The sequence below is a fragment of the Ahaetulla prasina genome, chromosome 5, assembly GCF_028640845.1.
Source record: "Ahaetulla prasina isolate Xishuangbanna chromosome 5, ASM2864084v1, whole genome shotgun sequence".
Classification (NCBI taxonomy): domain Eukaryota; kingdom Metazoa; phylum Chordata; class Lepidosauria; order Squamata; family Colubridae; genus Ahaetulla; species Ahaetulla prasina.
Window position 1 is genome coordinate 1 of NC_080543.1, and position 21,066 is coordinate 21,066.

The 21,066-nt window shown below is 47.2% G+C and overlaps 1 protein-coding gene across 1 annotated transcript; it reads left to right on the plus strand.

The window, feature by feature from the left end:
* Nucleotides 1-1,563: 1,563 nt before the first annotated feature.
* Nucleotides 1,564-20,959, plus strand: LOC131199327 (retinal guanylyl cyclase 2-like). Its single transcript, XM_058184999.1, has 9 exons — nucleotides 1,564-2,173; nucleotides 3,702-4,003; nucleotides 6,986-7,352; nucleotides 9,835-9,919; nucleotides 14,031-14,121; nucleotides 18,105-18,236; nucleotides 20,456-20,536; nucleotides 20,629-20,805; nucleotides 20,951-20,959. Exons 1-9 carry the CDS (start codon nucleotides 1,564-1,566, stop codon nucleotides 20,957-20,959), a joined length of 1,854 nt encoding a protein of 617 aa, XP_058040982.1.
* Nucleotides 20,960-21,066: the final 107 nt, after the last annotated feature.

Sequence of the window (21,066 nt, forward strand, 5' to 3'; positions counted from 1 at the left end):
GGTAAAGGAGGACCCAGATTGTTGGGGGCAATAAAAGTTGACTTTGTATACAATATACAAATGGATGAAGACTATTGCTTGACATAGTGTAAGCCGCCCTGAGTCTTCGGAGAAGGACGGGATATAAATGCAAATTAAAAAAAAAAAAGGTTTAGAAATTGGGTCACTCACTGTATTTTATAGCGAGAGAATGAGAGGGAGAGGGAGGGAGGGAGAAAGAGAGAGAGAGAGAGAGAGATGAGACAATCTGTGTGTCTCCAGGTAGTCTCTCCAGGTAGTCCTCGACGTATGACCACAATCGAGCCCCAAATTTCTGTTGTTGTGAGGCACTTGTTAAGTGAGTTTTGCATTTTACAAACTCTATCCATCCATCCATCCAGATAGATACCATCTTTCCCTGAAAATAAGATCCTGTCTTATATTTTTTTGAATCTTGAAATAAGTGCTTGGCCTTATTGCCTTGCACTCAAAAGCCCAATTGGACTTAATATCAGGTGATGTCTTATTTTGGGGGAAACAGGGTAGATAGATAGATAGATAGATAGATAGATAGATAGATAGATAGATAGATAGATAGATAGATAGATGGATGGATGGATGGATGGATAGCTAGATAGATAGATAGATGGATAGCTAGATAGATAGATAGATAGATAGATAGATAGATAGATAGATAGATAGATAGATAGATAGATAGATAGATAGATAGATAGATAGATAGATAGACAGACAGACAGATAGATAGATCACATGATCATGGGGATACTGCAAAGATCGTAACTGTGAAAAATGGTCATAACTCACTTTTTTCCATTCCATTGTCACTTTGAACGGTCACTAAATGAACTGTTATAAGCCTAGGACTAGCCATAGCAATAGCCCTTAGACTTATATACAGGGGTGAAATCCAGCAGGTTCTGACAGGCTCTGGAGAACCGGTAGCGGAAATTTTGAGTAGTTCGGAGATTCGGCAAATACCTACCTCTGGCTGGCCCCAAAGTGGGGAGGGAATGGGGATTTTGCAGTATCCTTCCCCCTGGAATGGGGTGGGAATCGAGATTTTGCAGTATCCTTCCCTTGCCACGCCCACCAAGCCACGCCCACAGAACCAGTAGTAAAAAAAAATTGGATTTCACCACTGCTTATATGCCATTTCACAGGGCTTTTACAGCCCTCTCTAAGCGGTTTGCAGAATCAGCCACTTGCCCCCCAACAATCTGGGTCCTCGTTTTACCCACCTCGGAAGGATGGAAGGCTGAGTCCACCTTGAGCCTGGTGAGATTCGAACTGCCAAACTGCTGGCAATCGGCAGAAGTAGCCTGCAGTACCGCATTCCAACCACTGCGCCACCTCTTGTACTTACAACTGACTCATCCAATGCGAATCTCTCAATCCCGTCTTTTAACCTCTTCTCTCCTTCAACAGGTTGGTCATCCCCTATTTATGGTTGTCTTGGCCTCCTGAGCTGGGAATGCAATGGCCGATAAGCTTGTCTTCTCCTCGTATGTCGGATGGCCCTCTTGGATCTTCTTGAACCTTCACAGGGTTATTATCTTCTTAGGGATGGTCCTGACACTTTCTCCAGCCTGTTGCCCGGCCCTTAAGATCGGTCTGATAGGACCTTGGTCCTGTGACTCCTACTTCTCCAATGCCCTGCCTGAAGTTGCCGCTCAACTAGCGATGGAGAGGATCAGGAAGGATCCTTCCCTCGCCGCGGTCCATCCGCTGGATTATGTATTGTTTGAGGAAGATCTCCAGACTTGGAAAGCAATGGCTAGGTTCGTTGACTCCCCCAAGAATCGGTCAGCATTCATAGGACCGCTGAATCCTAGCTATTGTGAGGTTGCCTCGTTGCTAGCTCAAGTTTGGAACCAACCCATGTTATCTTGGACCTGTCTAAACGATGACCTGGAGAAGCCAATTCACCAACCGTGGTTTATCAGAACTTTGCCTTCACCGGTTACTGTCCTCCTCAACGTCTTGAGATATTTTAACTGGGCTCATGTCGGCATCATCTCTTCCAAGGGGGACTTTTGGATGGACACAGCCCAGAAGCTGGCTAGCGTTCTCAAAAGCCACGGGCTACCTGTGGTTCTTGTTACCTCCACCGGGACGGAAACAGAAAAAGTAGAAGAGGCTTGGACCAAGATAGAAGCTTCTGGAAACATCAAAGGTAAGTGGGGAAGTGATCTGGATGGGAAGCTAGCAAAATGGAGATGGATCAGGTTCCCAACCTACATCTGAACATCTTGGAAAACCTTTCAAAATTCCACGGAAGCAAATATTTGGAGCTGTAGGGTCCTTGGTGGTCTCTGGGCTTGGTTGTTTTCTTGCAAACATTTAATTACCCAACTAGGTAACATCATCAGTGCTAGAAAGGAGTGGGGATATTCTCTCTGGTTATATACTGGTGGCTTGCCCTGTCACTGTTGGTGGTCCCTTGATTAGGCCGTGTTGATTTTGGTGGTCCCTTAATTAAGCCATGGTTTACTCTTGGGTTGTTTGTCTGAGTTAGTTGTTCCTTGATTGAGGAAATTCCTTGATTGTTGTCTAATATTTTCCTTCCTTCCTTCCTTCCTTCCTTCCTTCCTTCCTTCCTTCCTTCCTTCCTTCCTTCCTTCCTTCCATCCTTCCTTCTCCCTCTTGTATCCCCCCTCCCTATCCTATTTCCTTCCTTCCTTCTTTGCTCCCTTCCTTCCCCCATTTCCCTCCTCCTTCCCTCCTTCTCGCTCCTATTTCCTCCCTCCCTCTCTTCTTCCTTCCTTCCTTCCTTCCTTCCTTCCTTCCTTCCTTCCTTCCTTTTCCTCTTCTTTCTTTCGTCTTTGCCTTCCCCTTCTTTCCTTCTTTCCTCCCTTCCTCTGAATGTATTAAGAAGTAAGCAGACCAGGTTCGGTAGGGCAAAACTCAGAAGTTAGAAATGAACTACAGGTAGTCCTCAACTTATACCCATTCGTTTAGTGACCGCTTGGGTGTGGCTTGGTGGGCGTGGCTTGGTGGACGTGGCAGGGGAAGGTTACTGCAAAATCTCCATTTCCTCCCGATCAGCTGGGACTAGGGAGGCAGAGAATAGATGTGGGCGGGGCCAATCAGAATTTTTACTACCGGTTCTGTGGGTGTGGCTTGGTGGGCGTGGCATTGCTTGGTGGACGTGGCTTGGTGGACGTGGCAGGGGAAGGTTACCGCAAAATCCCCATTTCCTCCCGATCAGCTGGGACTCGGGAGGCAGGGAATAGATAGGCTACTACCAGTTCTGTGGGTGTGGCTTGGTGGGCATGGCTTGGTGGGTGTGGCAGGGGAAGGTTACCGCAAAATCCCCATTTCCTCCCGATCTGCTGGGACTTGGGAGGCAGAGAATAGATAGGGGCGGGGCCAGTCAGAATTTTTACTACCGGTTCTCCCAACTACTCAAAATTTCCGCTACTGGTTCTCCAGAACTGGTCAGAACCTGCTGAAACCCACCTCTGTGTCTCACGCCCCTGGCTACGCCCACCATGGCCACGCCCACCCAGCCGGTCATTAGAGACCCAGTTGTTAAATTATTTGAATGCCCCCACTGGATAGAAGTTCCTCCTATTGGAGGGTGTTGGACTAAAAGACCTCCAAGGTCCCTTCCAACTCTGTTGTTGAGTTAATTCCATTTTTCTTTCCCTTCCTTTCCTGTGTCAGCAGAAAGTTTTAACCCCTTCCTTTCCTCCTCTCAGTCCTCCTCCTCTGCATGGCGTCTGCTCTCATCGGAGGGGAAGTCCAAGCAACCTTTCTAAGCAAAGCCCAGGAACTCGGACTGGCTGACGGCCGATACGTCTTTTTGCCCTACGATACCCTCTTCTACAGCCTCCCTTACGGAAACCATTCCTATTTCCTTCTGGAAAACGATGGAGCCTTCCGGAAGGCTTACGACGCGGTGCTGACGATCACCTTACAGTCTGGAGAATGGACTTTCTACGAAGCTTTCCACGCGGCCCAAGAAAAAGGCGAAATAAAAGCGGATTTGGAGCCAGAACAGGTCAGTCTCATCTACGGGTAAGTCTTCGACTTAGGACCGCAGCTGAGCCCCAAAAAGTTATGCTTGCTAAGCGAGGCCTTTGCTAAGTGAGCTCAGACCCATTTTACGACCTTTCTTGCCACAGGCACTAAGTGAATCGCTGCAGCGGTTAAGTCGGTAACACGGTTGTTAAGTGAATCTAACTGCTCCGTTGATTTTGCTCCTTAGAAGGTTGCAAAAGGAGATTGCATGACCTCGGGGACACTGCGACCGTCATAAATATGAGTCAGTTGGCAAACATCTGGATTTTGATCATGTGACCATGGGAACGCTGCAATGGTCATAAATTCTATTCTAGTCTATTCTATTCTATTCTATTCTATTCTAGTCTAGTCTAGTCTAGTCTAAAAATGTGAAAAATGGTGATAAGTGGTTTTTTTCAGTGCCGTTGTAAGTAGAAACGGTCTCTAAATGAACGGCTGTAAGTCAAGGGCTACCTGTATCTTGAAGTCCATCATTCCGTGCGCAGCCCTAATATATTCGCGAGGATACCATAGCCTTACTGAATTTTCAACCTGGCCGCCTTCGCACAATACAATTAACCTGATTATAGAAATTATACCTTTTCTGGATTCACACAGTAGCTCCAGACGACATCTAACCAATCTCTATGGATCGGTACCACGGTCCGAGCAATATTCCTTCATGCCCACTGAAATTAAGCAAGGGTAAAACTAATCTATGGTCTTTCAACCATTCTATTTTTCGTTATGCCGATTGATAGATATACAATTGATCTACAACCAATTTCATTGTATACGTGATGTACAATGATAATAAAGGCTATTATTATATATATCTTTATTCATTCAACATGAAACTCAGTCAACTGAACATTCAAAAAGGCATCACAAATACCATTGACTGGTGCTAATGGTTGATACGGGTTGCTACCAGCATCCTAGGTATCAATGAAGTATCTTCTTAAGATGTACGATGTTCCAAGTAGCACAGGTTTTTTTTGCAGTTCCGCTGGTGTTATTGCAGGAAGCTGCAATTTCTTGATGTGTTTTGTAAAATTCTTGGACACGGTACCAAGTGCCCCGGTGACAATGGGTATCCCTGTTACGTGTTTCATCCATAGCCGTGTAGTTTTGATGGCCAGATCGCGATATTTCACGATTTTTTCCAGTTCTTTTTCTTCGACTCTGGCATCTCCTGGTACCGCGATGTCAATAAATTGTACGTTTCGGTTTTCCACAACTGTGATATCTGGTGTGTTGTGTTTCAAGTGACGATCTGTCTGTATTCAAAAGTCCCAGAAGATCTTCACCTTCTCATTTTCTCTAACTTTTTCCACTTTATGTTCCCATGACTTTTTGGATATAGGCAAGCCATATTTTTTACATAATGACCAAGGATTAATTTAGGAACTCGGTCGTGTCTCGCTTTGTAATCAGTTTGTGCAATTTTGCTGCATTCACATATTAAATGTGAAACAGTTTTGACTTTGTTGTTGCAAAGTTGGCGGTTTGGATTGTCGGTGGATTTTTGTATCTTTGCTTTCATGGCATTAGTTTGTAAATTATTATTATTATTATTTTATTTATACAAAATGACAGTATACACAGCAAATGAGATAATTATGCTGGATTTCGTATCACAGATCACTAGTCAAACACTTCCCAAGTGTTTAGGACTGCGTGATGTATCGGTGGATTATGCGAGCAGATCCCAGTAAGGTGGCCTTCTGCAGCTGACCAATGGTGATCTTGTCAGCGCCAATTGCTTTGAAGTGCTTGCCTAGGTTTTTAGGCACAGCTCCCAATGTGCCGAGTACCACTGGAACCACCTGCACTGGTTTACGCCAGAGTCTGTGCAATTATTACTACTACTACTACTACTACTACTACTACATAGTAAGTATCATTGCGGGAGCCAGTTTGGTGAAGCGGTTAAGGCTTCAGGCTAGAAAGCAGGAGGTTGTATGTTCTAGGCCTGCCTTAGGGCATGGAAACCGATTGGGTGACCTTGGGCCAATCACCAGGAGACGGTGAGTTCTAGTCCTGCTTTGGCAGGAAAGCCAGTTGGGTGACTTTGGATTAATCACCAGGAGACAGTGAGTTCTAGTTCTGCTTTGGCAGGAAAGCTGGGTCGGTGAATTTGGACCAAACACCAGGAGACGGTGAGTTCTAATCCTGCTTTAGCAGGAAAGCTGGCTGGGTGACTTTGGGCCAATCACCAAGAGATGATGAGTTCTAGTCCCGCCTTTGGCAGGAAAGCCAGTTGGGTGACTTTGGGCCAATCAGACGGTGAGTTCTAATCCTGCTTTAGCAGGAAAGCTGGCTAGGTAACTTTGGGCCAATCATCAAGAGATGATGAGTTCTAGTCCCGCCTTTGGCAGGAAAGCTAGTTGGTGACTTTGGGCCAATCACCAGAAGGTGGTGAGTGCTAGTCCTGCTTTGGCAGGAAAGCCAGCTGGGTGACTTTGGGCCAATCATCAGAAAGTGGTGAGTTCTAGTCCCGCCTTTGGCAGGAAAGCCAGTTGGGTGACTTTGGGCCAATCACCAGCAGACGGTGAGTTCTAGTCCTGCTTTGGCAGGAAAGCTAGTTGGTTGACTTTGGGCCAATCATCATAAGGTGGTGAGTTCTAGTCCCGCCTTTGGCAGGAAAGCTAGTTGGGTGACTTTGGGCCAATCACCAGGAGACGGTGAGTTCTAGTCCTGCTTTGGCAGGAAAGCCAGTGGGCCAATCACCAGGAGATGGTGAGTTCTAGTCCCACTTTAGCCATGGAAGCCAGCTGGGGTTCTTTAGCCAGTGTCTGTCTCTCTCTCAGCCCAACCCACCTCACAGGGTTGTTGCTGTGAGGAAAACAGGAGGAGGAGGAAGGTGGGTTGGTATTTGCCACCTTGAATCATTTTGTCCAAATAATAAAGGAGGGAATGTATACAAATGAGATAAATACCGAAGAACCTGTTGTTCCAACCTTGTGTTCTTCTGCAGGTCACTCCACTTTTTGGGACAATCTACGATGCCATTTACCTGCTCACAAAAGTCCTAGCCAAAGTAGCCCGGCCCCAAACTTCTGAACCTTTGGGAGCAACTTTGAGTCATCATGTCAGAAATTTGGACTTTGCCGGCTTCAGCCACAGGATTCAAGTCGACAGCAGAGGAAGGCCGCTGGGCAGATACATGATTCTGGACACGGATGGGAAAGGAAGTCACCTGTACCCGACTTACCTGCTGGAGGCATCTTCGGGCATGATGCAGCCCCTGGGGAGGACAATCCATTTCCCTGGGGGGAGATCGCCCCCAGTGGATTCGGCCTGCTGGTTTGAACCCCACGTCCCCTGCGAAAGAGAGGACGCCTGTTAGTATCACACCCTGGGAAGAAAAAAAACAAAACATTTGCACAATGATTACCCTGCAAAAATATTGCCAAGAGCTTTCTCTGGCTCGTTTTCCTGCCTAGGGACGACCCTTCCCGATTTCCTGGAGGTGTGGGAATTGTCACTTCCATACGATTGGATGCTCTCCTTCAATGGAACAATGGTTTATAACAGTATTGGCGTATCTTTTCGGCGCTGAGTGCCCAAACCAAAACGCATGGGCTAGTTGAACACAACTTTTTGGAAAAAACAGCTGGAAAACGGCCCGGAAAACAGCCTGTTTTTTGGGCTTTTTTCAGGCTGTTTTTAGCCTGTTTTTCCAAAAATGCATGTGCATCAGAGGTGGGTTTCAGCCGGTTCTGACCAATTCTGGAGAACCAGTAGCGGAAATTTTGAGTAGTTCGGAGAACCGGTAGTAAAAATTCTATTCTCTGCCTCTCGAGGCCCAACTGATCGGGAGGAAATGGGGATTTTGCAGTAACCTTCCCCTGGATTGGGGTGGGAATGGAGATTTTACAGTAGCTTTCCCTTGCCACGCCCACCAAGCCACACCCACCAAGCCACGCCCACAGAACCAGGTAGTAAAAATTCTGACTGGCCCCGCCCCCATCTATTCTCTGCCTCTCGAGGCCCAGCTGATTGGGAGGGAATGGGGATTTTGCAGTAACCTTCCCCTGCCATGCCCACCAAGCCACGCCCACCAAGCAATGCCATGCCCACCAAGCCACGCCCACAGAACCGGTAGTAAAAATTCTGACTGGCCCCGCCCCCATCTATTCTCTTCCTCTCGAGGCCCAGCTGATCGGGAGGAAATGGGGATTTTGCAGTGACCTTCCCCTGGAGTGGGGTGGGAATGGGGATTTTGCAGTATCCTTCTCCTGGAGTGGGGTGGGAATGGGGATTTTGCAGTATCCTTCCCCTGGAGTGGGGTGGGAATGGAGGTTTTACAGTATCCTTCCCCTGCCACCCCCACCAAGCCACGCCCACCAAGCCATGCCCACAGAACCGGTAGCAAAAAAAATTTGAAACCCACCGTTGATGTTCATGCGCACCAGTCAGATGGTCTTTGGGTTTCCGGCGCTCCAGCCAAAGTCCAGCTGGCCGGCACTCATGTGCATGCTGGAAACCGGAACAGCAGCTGGCGACGGTGCAGGTGCCCACAGAGGGCTCTCTGTGCTACCTCTGGCACTCATGCCATAGGTTCACCATCACAGGTTTATAGCATCTTGAAAGGGTCAAACATCAACCAACCAACTATAAATGCAATTACTTGATGGATCCTTGAGGCAGTTCTGAGCTTGGTTGTTTTCTTGCAGATGTTTTATAACCCAACTGGGTGATGTCATCTGTGATAGAAAGGAGGGGGGTTGTGAGGAGGAGGAGGAGGAGGAGGAGGAGGAGGAGGAGGAGGAGGAGGAGGAGGAGGAGGAGGAGGAGGAGGAGGAGGAGGAGGAGGAGGAGGAATAATAATAATAATAATAATGTGGGCTGCTTGGTGCTTGCTAAGCATGTTTATTTTCTTGCAGATGTTTCATGACCCAACTAGGTAACATCATCAGTGGTAAAAAAGAGTGGAGTTTGTGGAGAGGAGGGGGAGGGGGAGGAGGAGGTGGAAAAGGACTATGGGGCCCTTGGTGCTGTCTGAGCTTGGTTGTTTTCTTGCAGATGTTTAATGACCCCAACTAGCTAACACCATCAGTGTTAGAAGGCATTGGGAGAATATAAAGAATAGAATAGAATAGAATAGAATTTTTTATTGGCCAAGTGTGATTGGACACACAAGGAATTTGTCTTGGTGCATATGCTCACAGTGTACATAAAAGAAAAGATTCCTTCATCAAGGTACAACATTTACAACACAATTGATGGTCAATATATCAATATAAATCGTAAGGATTGCCAGCAACAAAGTTACAGTCATACAGTCATAAATGGAAAGAGATGGGTGATGGGAACTATGAGAAGGTTAATAGTAGTGCAGATTCAGTAAATAGTCTGACAGTGTTGAGGGAATTATTTGTTTAGCAGAGTGATGGCCTTCGGGAAAAAACTGTTCTTGTGTCTAGTTGTTCTGGTGTGCAGTGCTCTATAGCATCGTTTTGAGGGTAGGAGTTGAAACAGTTTATGTCCTGGATGCGAGTGATCTGTAAATATTTTCACGGCCCTCTTCTTGATTCGTGCAGTATACAGGTCCTCAATGGAAGCGAGAGCAAATCCCTCTTCCTCTTCCTCATAAACCCCACGCCCTTCTAGACTGGTGATATTACCTAGTCGGGTCATGAAACGCCTGCAAGAAAACAAGCAAGTTCAGACAACACCAAGGTCCCCACATTTCAACCCCCGAGTTACAAATAGTCTCCTTTACAAATGGTTGTAAGTCGACTAATGTAAGGACTATATGTCCTCACACTCAGATTGGTCAACTCTAAACCATCGTTGTTTGATCTCTGTTTCTTTGGCCAGATCCAGGGTTGCTGATCGTGATTCTACTACTGTCACCACCCGTCTTTTTGCTTCTCTTTGGCTTGTACCTGACGTACCTCATCAGGTCAGCATTTGTCAACGCTGTTGTAACTTTGAATGGTAGGAGTGATGTATGGTGGCTTAGAGGTGGAGCTCTCGCCTCACAATCAGGAGGCTGTGAGTTCGATCCTAGGTAGAGGCAGATATTTCTCTCTCTGGGCACCATGAGAATATTATCTGCTGAACAAAACTCCGCACTGGCAACACGAAAGGCATCCGGCCATTAAAAAACTCCGCTTGCTCCATTCAGTTGCCCAGACTCCACCCCGCAAGGGATTATGGGGTTGTTAAAAGATGGAGATGATTGTAACTTTGAATGGTCGCTAAATGAATGATTGTAAGTCGAGAACTATCTGTATAGGCTAGTTATGTTTTATAATAATGCAATCAAGCAATTCAAGGCACAGCGGTGTGGTTAAAACTTCACCTGTTTGCGTGGCCCCTAAAGAGCAGGCGGAGCTTCGGCCAAGTTGCTGGGGCCACCACTCTTTAATAATAATAATAATAATAATAATAATAATAATAATAATAATAATAATAATAATAATAATAATAATAATAATAATAATAATTATTATTATTATTATTATTATTACGATACATTTCAATAAAAACAATATTTAAAAACTTATTCCAGTAGCCTAAATTTAAAATACTATACAAAATATAAAATAAATCCCAATAAAATCCGTATTTAAAAACCCCTATTAAGCCTATTTGACCTCACCCTGCAAACAGATCCATCTTCACAATGGCACAGTCTCGACCAGAGGTGAGTTTCAGCAGGTTCTCATCAGTTCTGGAGAACCAGTAGCGGAAATTTTGAGTAGGTCGGAGAACCGGTAGTAAAAATTCTGACTGGCCCCGCCCCCATCTATTCTCTGCCTCCCAAGTCCCAGCTGATTGGGAGGAAATGGAGATTTTACAGTATCCTTCCCTGCCACGCCCACCAAGCCATGCCACGCCCACCAAGCCACACCCACAGAACCGTAGTAAAAAAAAAAAGAAACCCACTACTGGTCGCGACCCATCCTCAACCAGGAATCCACTCCAGATTTTGTTCACAGCCGGACCGGAGCATCCTTTATCTCTCTCAGGAGCCTTTCTGGGTGGCCCAATTAGCTAATGATCTCAGGAAATCAATTGTGCTAAGTAAAGAAATTTTAAAGGGCAATTACGGCAGGCCAGATGTTTGGATTCCTCTGACAATTCAAGGCGGGAGAGCGAATTAATCCGGCTTCCTGCTTCATCTCTGAAAATAATAATAATGCAAAATTATTAACGGAGCCAAAGAAAACCCAGTGCGGCTGGACTTTTTCTATATCTGATACGAGAGATTGTATCTCCTAGTTTTCGTTGGAATACCGCTAAGGCAGGGGTGTCAAACTGGATTTCTTTGATTGCGGGATCATTATCCTATTTTACAGTATCCTTCCCCTGGAGTGGGGAGGAAATGGAGATTTTACAGTATCCTTCCCCTGGAGTGGGGAGGAAATGGAGATTTTACAGTATCCTTCCCCTGGAGTGGGGAGGGAATGGAGATTTTACAGTATCCTTCCCCTGGAGTGGGGAGGGAATGGGGATTTTGCAATATCCTTCCCCTGGAGTGGGGAGGGAATGGAGATTTTACAGTATCCTTCCCCTGGAGTGGGGAGGGAATGGAGATTTTACAGTATCCTTCCCCTGGAGTGGGGTGAGAATGGAGATTTTACAGTATCCTTTCCCCAGAGCGGGGTGGGAATGGGGATTTTACAGTATCCTTCCCCTGCCACGCCCACCAAGCCACGCCCACCAAGCCACGCCCACAGAACCGGTAGTAAAAAATGTTGAATCCCACCACTGATGGGGAGGCCGTGCACAGCCCCCGTGAGCCCCATTTTCGGCTTGGATGAGCTCCTGCAGCACTCCGCTGGCCAAAACTGGGCATGGGAGGGCCTTGTGCGCCCCCCCCCCCATGCCCAGTGGTGGTATTCAAATAATTCAACAGTCGGTTCTCTGTCCTAATGACCGGTTGGGTGGGCATGGCCAGGAGGTGTGACAGGCAGAACTCAGCCTCCTGCACCCCCCACCCCCGCGGGAGCAAAATGTGCTGCGGGAGGGTTACATCACCCCCACACCGCTAGGAGGCCTCCCTGCACTTACCTGGGAGCCAAAATCGGGTGCATGGGGACTCTTGAAAGGGGCAGGGTGGGAAGGGGCGGGGCCACCAAGCAATTTAACTACCGGTTTGCCTGAACTGGCGCGAACCAGCTGAATCCCACCACTGCCCATGCCTCATTTTGGCTGCCGGAGGTACTAGAGGTAGTTCCTTTGCTATTTCCAGGCCGGCCCTACGGGCCAGATTTAAACACCCCACAGGCTAGATGTGGCCCACAGGTTGGATGTGGTGACTTGAGTTTGAGCCCCCTGCTCTAAGGCAGGGGTCTCCAACCTTGTCAACTTTAAGACTTGTGGACTTCAACTCCCAGAGTTGTGGACTTTAAGACTTGTGGACTTCAACTCCCAGAGTTGTGGACTTTAAGACTTGTGGACTTCAACTCCCAGAGTTCTGGGACTTTAAGACTTGTGGACTTCAACTCCCAGAGTTCTGGGACTTTAAGACTTGTGGACTTCAACTCCCAGAATTCTGGGAGTTGAAGTCCACAAGTCTTAAAGTTGCCAAGGTTGGAGACCCCTGCTCTAAGGCATTGTGCAAACTTAGCGACTGAATCAAACATGGGTTGCAAACCTGCCTTAGAGTTAGAAGGGGTGTCAGTTGGCCAACCTACACAGCCCCTACCTTACAGAAAGTCCTCGACTTATGACTACAATTGAGTCCCCAAAATTTCAGTTTATGTTAAGTGATACATTTGTTAAGTGAGTTTTGCTGCATGTTACGACCTTTCCTGCCTCGGTTGTTAAGTGACTCCCCTGCGGTTGGTAAATTCGCAACTTGGTTGTTAGGGGAATCCGGCTTCCCCATCGACGTTGCTTGTCAGAGGGTCACACAATGGGATCGCTCCACCTTGGGACACAGCAGCGGTCATAAATACGAGCCAGCTGCCATGTGTTCGGATTTTGATCACATGATCATCGGGGATGCCGCAACGGTCGTGAGTGTTGCAAAACAGTCATGTGTCGCTTTTTTCAGTGTTGTAACTTGGAACGGTCACTAAAAGAACTATTGTAAGTTGAGGACTACCTGTAATTGTTTGCTCAAAAGAGTTTTTGGGGTTCCAGAGACCTCTTGGGAGATCTAGGCCAGGGGTCTGCAAACTTGGCTCTTTTAAGACTTGTGGACTTCAACTCTCAGCAAAGCTGACTGTGTTGTGACTCGTCCTCCCTCCTCTCCTCAGCCGGGCCCCTCCCGTCTCCAACCAGGCCTTTTATCAGACTCCGAGTCCGATAATGAAGATGAATGGCCTGTCATGCCTCCAGCCCCCGGCCCTGGCCCCATGCCCGGAGAGGATTCCAGGAGTGAAAGGAGTAGCCCAAGAAACCTCACTCATACAGCGTGTGTTCCTTTGGTTCAGCCTTCAGAGCAGGAAGCCAGCCAGGTGCTGGAATCACTCGGCCCTACTCCCTCTGACCCCTCCTTTTCCCAGACGCTGACAGCAGATCCAGTTGAAGACAATTCACAGTGGGAGGACCCTCGCTTCCGGAGATCTGAGAGGCGACGCCAGCAGAAGGAGGGGTGGGGCAGGCCTGGATAAAAGCTGAGTCATGGAGCCACACCCCACAGCCTATATAAAGGACCTGCTTTTGGCATTCCAACCTTGAGTCAAGCAAAGTCTTATCTAGTTTGCTGATATCGGACCCTATCGCTGAAGTCACAACTTGGACTCCTGCCTGTCCTGATAAACCTCGAAGGAACTTGACAGGCTGCAAAGGCTTCGTTGCCGAGTTTGTTACGGACTTCCTCTCGTCAAGTGGGGGTGGGACACGCCACTCTGGGAGTTGAAGTCCACAAGTCTTAAAAGAGCCACGTTTGCAGACCCCTGACCAAGGCCAATCACCAGGAGATGGATATGTGTCGTGGATATGTCCACCACCTGGAGTTATTTGTCAAAATAATAGAGGGATCCAAATAAAATGCACATTTGTATGACCATGGATGGTGGCCAAAGACACATGCCTGTTTTTGTTATCTTTTTCAGAAACAGTCACCCCAAATTCGTGAAAGGATCGCAGAGGCTGTTTCTGACTTTAGACGATCTAACTTTCGCGAACACCAAAATCAGTAGAATGGTAAATGCCTATGGAGATTCTCCGTCATCCAAGTCGTGGTTTGTCTCAACGGTGCGTTTTTTTTTTAAAGAGGCAACTGGACTTCCTGGTTTTTCTCTGAAGACGTTTCGCTTCTCATCCGAGGAGCTTCTTCAGCTCTTCAAAGACACAGGCCACTCTTTCGAAGACAACAAAGCCCACATCTTGGACAGAGAAGACCGCTGGTGTGAAAGAGGAGTCAAAGAGGCCATCTGTATCCACCCTCTCTCAGCAGAGGGGGAGGGATATGATATCATCTATCTCCAATCTATAGTAGTGGCCAAAATTGTGGAAACCTTTTGGGGAAAAGTGCATTTTCTAAAACTAGCTAATAACACCACTTTTGGGGGGTGGGGTGGGGAGTAGTACCATAAAGTTATATATCAATGGAAAGATAATTTAATCAAGAATGCAATGCAATAACTTTGATGAAGGATTTGCTATTAGAATAGCAGCTACAGTATAAAGAAGAAAAGTGAAACACGTAGAAAAAACGAGATATACAAAAATGATCCCCATGTCAGTTAATCCTTAGTTGGGTAACCTTTAGCATGAATCACGGCCTTACAATGTCTTCCCATGGAGTGAACCAAGTCTTTTAGTTCTGTAGCTGTTCTAATGTGAAACCAAGATTGAAGGATGGCTTCAATTAACTGGGTTTTATTGCTGGGTCGCTTCTAACAAGTGTGACTAACGTCTTTTTTTTTTATAAAAAAGTTTTATTTTTACATTCATATCCAACAACTCATCCAATGTACAGTCATTTCTGCTTATTTGAAAGACTATACACAAGAAAAATATATTTTAGAATGGAAAATGTGGATTGATTGATTGATTGGCTCCAACACTGGAAATTTTTAAGAAAATGTTGGATAACCATCTGACTGAGATGGTGTAGGGTTTCCTGCCTGGGCAGGGGGTTGGACTAGAAGGCCTCCAAGGTCCCTTCCAACTCTGTTGTTATGTTATGTTATGATTATATTCAAAATAAGTATCAGATAAAAAAATATCGAATAGCATATGAGTAAATTTAGGAAATATTTTGTATTGGATATATTTTTGAAGGAGAGGGGAATTGAGAGTGTGATTATATGTGAAGTGACTAGAGATTATAATTTAAGATTTATTTTGGATTATGATTGTTAGTTTTGATACCCTGCATTTTGTTCTGGGAAGTCGGGGGGTGGGGGTGAGGGGTAAGGGGGAGGGGAACTGGGGGGTGGGTTGAGGGTAGAGGATGGAGTGATGGTTAATATACAGGGATTATTGAAAATGTATAAATATAATTAATGTAGGGTCGGTCTGCCCAGCTACCATTTTAGAATGGTGGGAGGGAGAAGAGGAGAGTAGGAGGTAGGAAAGAGGAGAAGAGGGGTAGAAGAGGGAGAAGAGGAAGGAAGAGGGATAGAAGAGGGAGAAGGAAGGTATAGGGTGGAGGGAGGAGATGATGTAGATAAGAGAAGGGGAGGAAGGTCTGGAAAGTAGAAGAAGGTAGAAGAGGGAAGAGAGTTAAAAGGAGGGGGTGGTGACTGGGCAAGCCCAACTAATTGTATATGACTGTACTAACAAGTCTTTAGTCGTCTCCATAGATTTTCAATTGGGTGAAGGTCTGAGCTATTCCCAGGCCATTCCATCAGAAAAAAGTTCCAGAACAAAAAAAAGTGGTGTTATTAGCCATCAACCCTCAAAAACATACTTTTCCCAAAAGGTTTCCACAATTTTGGCCACATGGAGGTTTTGGCTAACTGGAGATTTGTCAGTGTTCCTGGGGACACTGATAAATTTCCAGGTAGCCTCAATGACTCTCTAAAACACTGGTGTCAAGGTCCAAGGGCCGGATCCAGCCAATGGGGTGCTTAAATCTGGCCCGCGGGGCTGCCCTGGACGACCTCTGGCAATAAAAATGGAGGTTGCACGTCACCCCGAGTTCCATTTTTGCTAGCAGAAGGTTGCAGGAGGCTGTCCCAGCTGAAAACGGAGCTCGGGAGCCCGTGTTCGCTGGCGGAGAATTCGGGCCCACGGTGGAATTCACATAATTTACCTACCGGTTCGCCCAGCACCGAAAATGTGAGCGTGCGCATGGACACGGCCTTCCGCGCAGGTGCTTTTCTCACACACGTGGCTTGCACACATGCATGTGGCTTGAAAACGTGGATAAATGCGATAGCATAGCGCCGGGGCGAGTGGGTGGCCCACCCCACCCGCAGGTCACTACTACCGGTTTGTCGGAACTGGTCTGAACTGGCTGAATTCCACCTCTGGTTCGGGCCACCACAGGTGCCCCCCAACACGAGTGATGTCATGCTACCCGTACCCACCCTGGCCACGTCCACCCGAGGTCAAACACAACCCCCATGCAGCCGTCAGTGAAATTGAGTTGGAGACTCCTGCTCTAAAAGAATGCAAATGACCAGCTCTGTCTGCAAGGAACATAAATCCTTCCATTCCCCACTGTTGTGTCCATGCCCCCCCCTGGCCCGAGCCGGGCCTCCTGCCAGAAAGTGACTTGGAAAGTGAGGGGGAAGGGCCGACAAGATTTACTTCGGGAGCACCGGCTTCCTTGGGTCAGCTCCAGGAGCCAGAAGCAGGCCAGGTGGAGGAGATAAGCCTCCGTCCCCTGACTCTTCCCCCCCCCAAGGACACACCTCCATACCCAGCTGATGGCAATCAGGCCTGGCTGGACCCTAGGTTTCGTAGGCAGGAGAGGCGGGAACAACAGAAGCAGGGGTGGGGCAGGCCTAGGAAGTGCTGAGTCATGGAGCCACACCCCACAGGATATAAAGGCAGCAAGAGCTGCTGTGCCTCTTTGTAGCAGGCAAATTAACTGCTTAACTAAGAGCAGAAGTACTGTTTGACACATCAGCGTTGAGGGAGATTACAGAGAGACTTGGCAGACGCTCGCTGTTTTGCTGCCAGAGCTGATAGTGCCGGCTAATTAAGCCATCGCTCGGACGGAGGCAAAGGGGGAGAGAACACCCACCATCCAGTCAGAGTCGAAGAAGCCTCTCGGATGAGAAGCGAAACGTCTTCAAAGAAAAACCAGAAAGTCCAGGTGCCTCCAGAAAAAGCACCTTTGGGACACTAGAGTGGTAAGTCATATGGGACTGTCGCTTGCTGACACCTTAAAGGGGTGTGTGGCCAGGTATCCAAAAAGTCACGATTCTGGTCGGTTGCATCAGACATAAGTCCCTTTTTTTTCAGTCCTGTTGTAACTTCGAACATAAATGAATGGTTGTGTGATGACCCAGGGCGCGACACAAAGGCAACACAGCCAGAGAACCGATGTGAGTCCCTTTATTATCGCCAACTGTGCCCCCCAATGTCCCTTTCAACTCTCCGGCCTGGAGAGAGAGCTCTTCCACCCACCTGTAACAGTCCTTGGCTGACAATATTTCAGCCCCAAATGTTGTAAGTTGCAGAAAACTTCCAACTAAAAATCCAGCAAGGCAAGACCAGGGAATTATATTTTGCAGGGCAGTAAATCAAACCTGTTAGGAGGATGCCAGGATTCAAAGAAACATCAGATAAACTCAGCGTTTGTTCCCGACAACCGCTCCTCCCATTTGCCTCTCCTTTTAAACTCCATCAGCAGCTGTGCCTTGTAAAGAGGATCCGGTCCCTTTCTTCCCTCGTAAGCCACGCAACCCACTCATGTTGCTCTCTTCTCCATTCCTCCCTGCGCTGCCTGGGATGAGGAGGGGCTGGGCCTTGGTCTTCGTCTGAACTCCCTCTCCCTTGTTCTACCTCTCCCCTGCTCTGCCCAGCCTGACTTTGCCCTTCCCCAGTTTCTTCCACAGCCAATAGATCCCCTCTCTCACTCTCTGTCAGCTGTTCCTCTTCCCCTTCGGATTCAGACTCCGACAGGGGCCAGACAGGTTGCAAGTCGAGGACTGCCTCTATATGTTCTTTGCCCCATTGGTTTCCATCTTTGCTTAATCTCTGGCTGTGATTGTTTGCCTTCACAGTGGTTAACTCTGGACAATCTCAGTGAATCGAGAAGCTGCTCCGAAGTGCACAGCTTGAGATCCGTGACTCACTCGTTGTCGGTGAAAAGCACAACTCTAACCTATGAAACCTCGAATGTGGCTGTGTATGAGGTAACGTATAATGTGTATAAGGAACGCGGTGGCTCAGTGGCTCAGACGCTGAGCTTGTCGATCGAAAGGTCGGCAGTTCAGCGGTTCGAATCCCAAGTGCCGCGTAACGGGGTGAGCTCCCGTGACTTGTCCCAGCTTCTGCCAACCTAGCAGTTCGAAAGCAGGTAAAAAATCCAAGTAGAAAAATAGGGACCACCTTTGGTGGGAAGGGAATAGCATTCCATGCACCTTTGGCATTGAGTCACGCCGGCCACATGACCACAGAGACGTCTTCGGACAGCGCTGGCTCTTCGGCTTTGAAATGGAGATGAGCACCGCCCCCTAGAGTCAGGAACGACTAGCATATATGTGTGAGGGGAACCTTTACCTTTATGAGGTAACAGGGACCTTGATGAAAAATGAGCAATGAGCATTTTCGAGATGCCTCTCGATCAATATCGATAAAGGCCAAATTAGGCTATAGACAACAGATATATTAGCTCTGTAAGGAAGACCAAGAAAGCATGTACATCATTGTATTTATTATTTTACTTTTTTAAAATTTATTTTCCACATTCATTATTTTCATAAATAACTCAGGGCATCGAACACGCCTAATACCCTTCCTATTCTGGCCACATAAATGTGTATTTTTATTTGATTTATTTATTTGGATCCCTCCTTTATTATTTTTACAAATAACTCGGGGCGGTGAACATGTCCAACAGACCTTCCTCCTCCTTTTTTTCCTCACAACAACAACCCTGTGAGATGGGTTGGGCTGAGAGAACGGGATTTGCCCTAAGCTACCCAGTTGGCTTTCATGGCTAAGGTGGAACTAGAACTCACCATCTCCTGGTGTTTTTGGCCCAAAATCACCCAGCTGATTTTCACCTCTAAGGTGGAACTAGAACTCACTGTCACCTGGTGATTGGCCCAAAGTCACTCAACTGGCTTTTGTGGTGGAAATAGACTCACCATTTCCAGGTGATTGGCCAAAGTCACCCAACTGGTTTTCAGTGTTTAAGGTGGGACTAGAACTCACCATTCCTGGTAATTGGCCTAAAGCCACCCAGCTGGCTTTCATCTGTAAAGTGAAACTAGAACTCACCATCTCCTGGTGATTGGCCAAAGTCTCCCAACTGGTTTTCATGCTTAAGGTGAGACTAGAGCTCACTGTGTCCCAGTGATTGGCTCAAAGTCATCCAGCTGACTTTCATGCCTAAGGAGAAACTAGAACTCACGGCCTCCTGGCATCTAGCCTGGTGCCTTAACCACTAGATCTTTTATTGTAAAGCTATAGTAACAAAACCTTGCAAGTCTGAATGTACTCCCCCCCCCCATTTTTATTTTCATGAGAGTGGGGCCAGTCTGAGGTGTTTTCTCAAGTTATTTTCTTTGTCTGGGCTCAATCCCCGTTTATCTTGGTAAGATCCAAGCGACTGATGTTATGAATGGGCCTTACAACTGGTGGTTGCGCTTACAACTGTCATAGTCTGCCCACCATCCACAGATCACAATTCAAGTGATTCGCAACCACATGTATTTACATCCGGTTGCAATGTCCCACGATCATGTGATCACCATTGGTGACTTCCGATGAGCAAAAAATCGATTGGCAGGAGCAGATTTGTTTTAACAAGCGCACGACTCACGTCATGGACGCAGTGAAAACGGTGGTAAAATCAGGCCCAACTCCCTTAGCGATTTAACAATGAAGGATTGCTTAGTGAAGGACGTTCCTGGTCCCATTTGTGGTTGTAAGTCGCGGACTACCCATAGTTAGTCTCTGTCTTCTTTAAACTTTGGTTTAAAAACTGGGGAGGGATTAAGACATTTTAGCAACGGGTTCTCTGCCCAGTTGCTGGGTGGATGTGGCCAGGGTGGGTGTGGCATTTTCAGCCTCCCCAAGCTCCAGAGTTTCCTTGAGCCTGCCGGAGAATGAAAACAGCCTCCCCCAGGCTCTGGAGGCCCTCCGGAGGGTAGAAACAGGCCCGTTTCTGGACTTCTGGAACTTTCGGGAGGCCCAGAACCTTGGCGCGGGCGCTGAACTTACCTGGCATCCAAAACGGGCCATGTGGAGACTCCTGGGAGGGGAAGGGAGGAATGGGCGGGGCCAGCCAGTCCTTGCAACGACTGGTTCGGCAAACCAGGTGTAAAATTAGCATCCGGTTTGCCCGAATCGGTCCGAACCGGCTGAATCCCACCCCTGTTTAAAACATCTTGATCTGCTTCGACAGGGTGATTGGGTATGGCTGAAAAAACTCGAGACCACAGTGACCACTGATTGGAAACAACGTGCAACCCATGTGCTTACTAAGGTACGTAGTTCGGGAGTGTGGAAACGGTGCCCCGCCTACACGCCTTAACCGGGTGTTTCTCCTCGTTCTCTTCCTTTTCGATTTGTCTGCAGGTGAGGGAGTTACGCCATGAAAATGTGAATCGGTTCCTAGGTCTTTTATCCGACAGGGGAGTTTCTGCACTTGTGATGGATTTCTGCTCCAGGGGAAGTCTCCAGGACTTGCTACAAAACATGGACATAAAGCTGGACTGGATGTTTAAATCATCCCTTTTGCTGGATTTACTTAAAGTAAGCCTCCCTCTAATTTCTTGATTTGTCCTCGCCCTAAGGTTCTACGTTTAGGCAAAACCGCATTTAGGACTACAACTCCAGAAGTAAGTCTCATGGGAAATGAGCGTAACATTGAATACAGTGAATACCGTACTCTTATCAGGGCAAATAGGGACATAGTTTCTGATTTCCCTTCATGCTTTGTTGAATATTCTCAGCAATAAATTATGTCACACTGTTGAAAGAAAAAGAAGTGAAAATGTGCCTTTATAAAGAAGA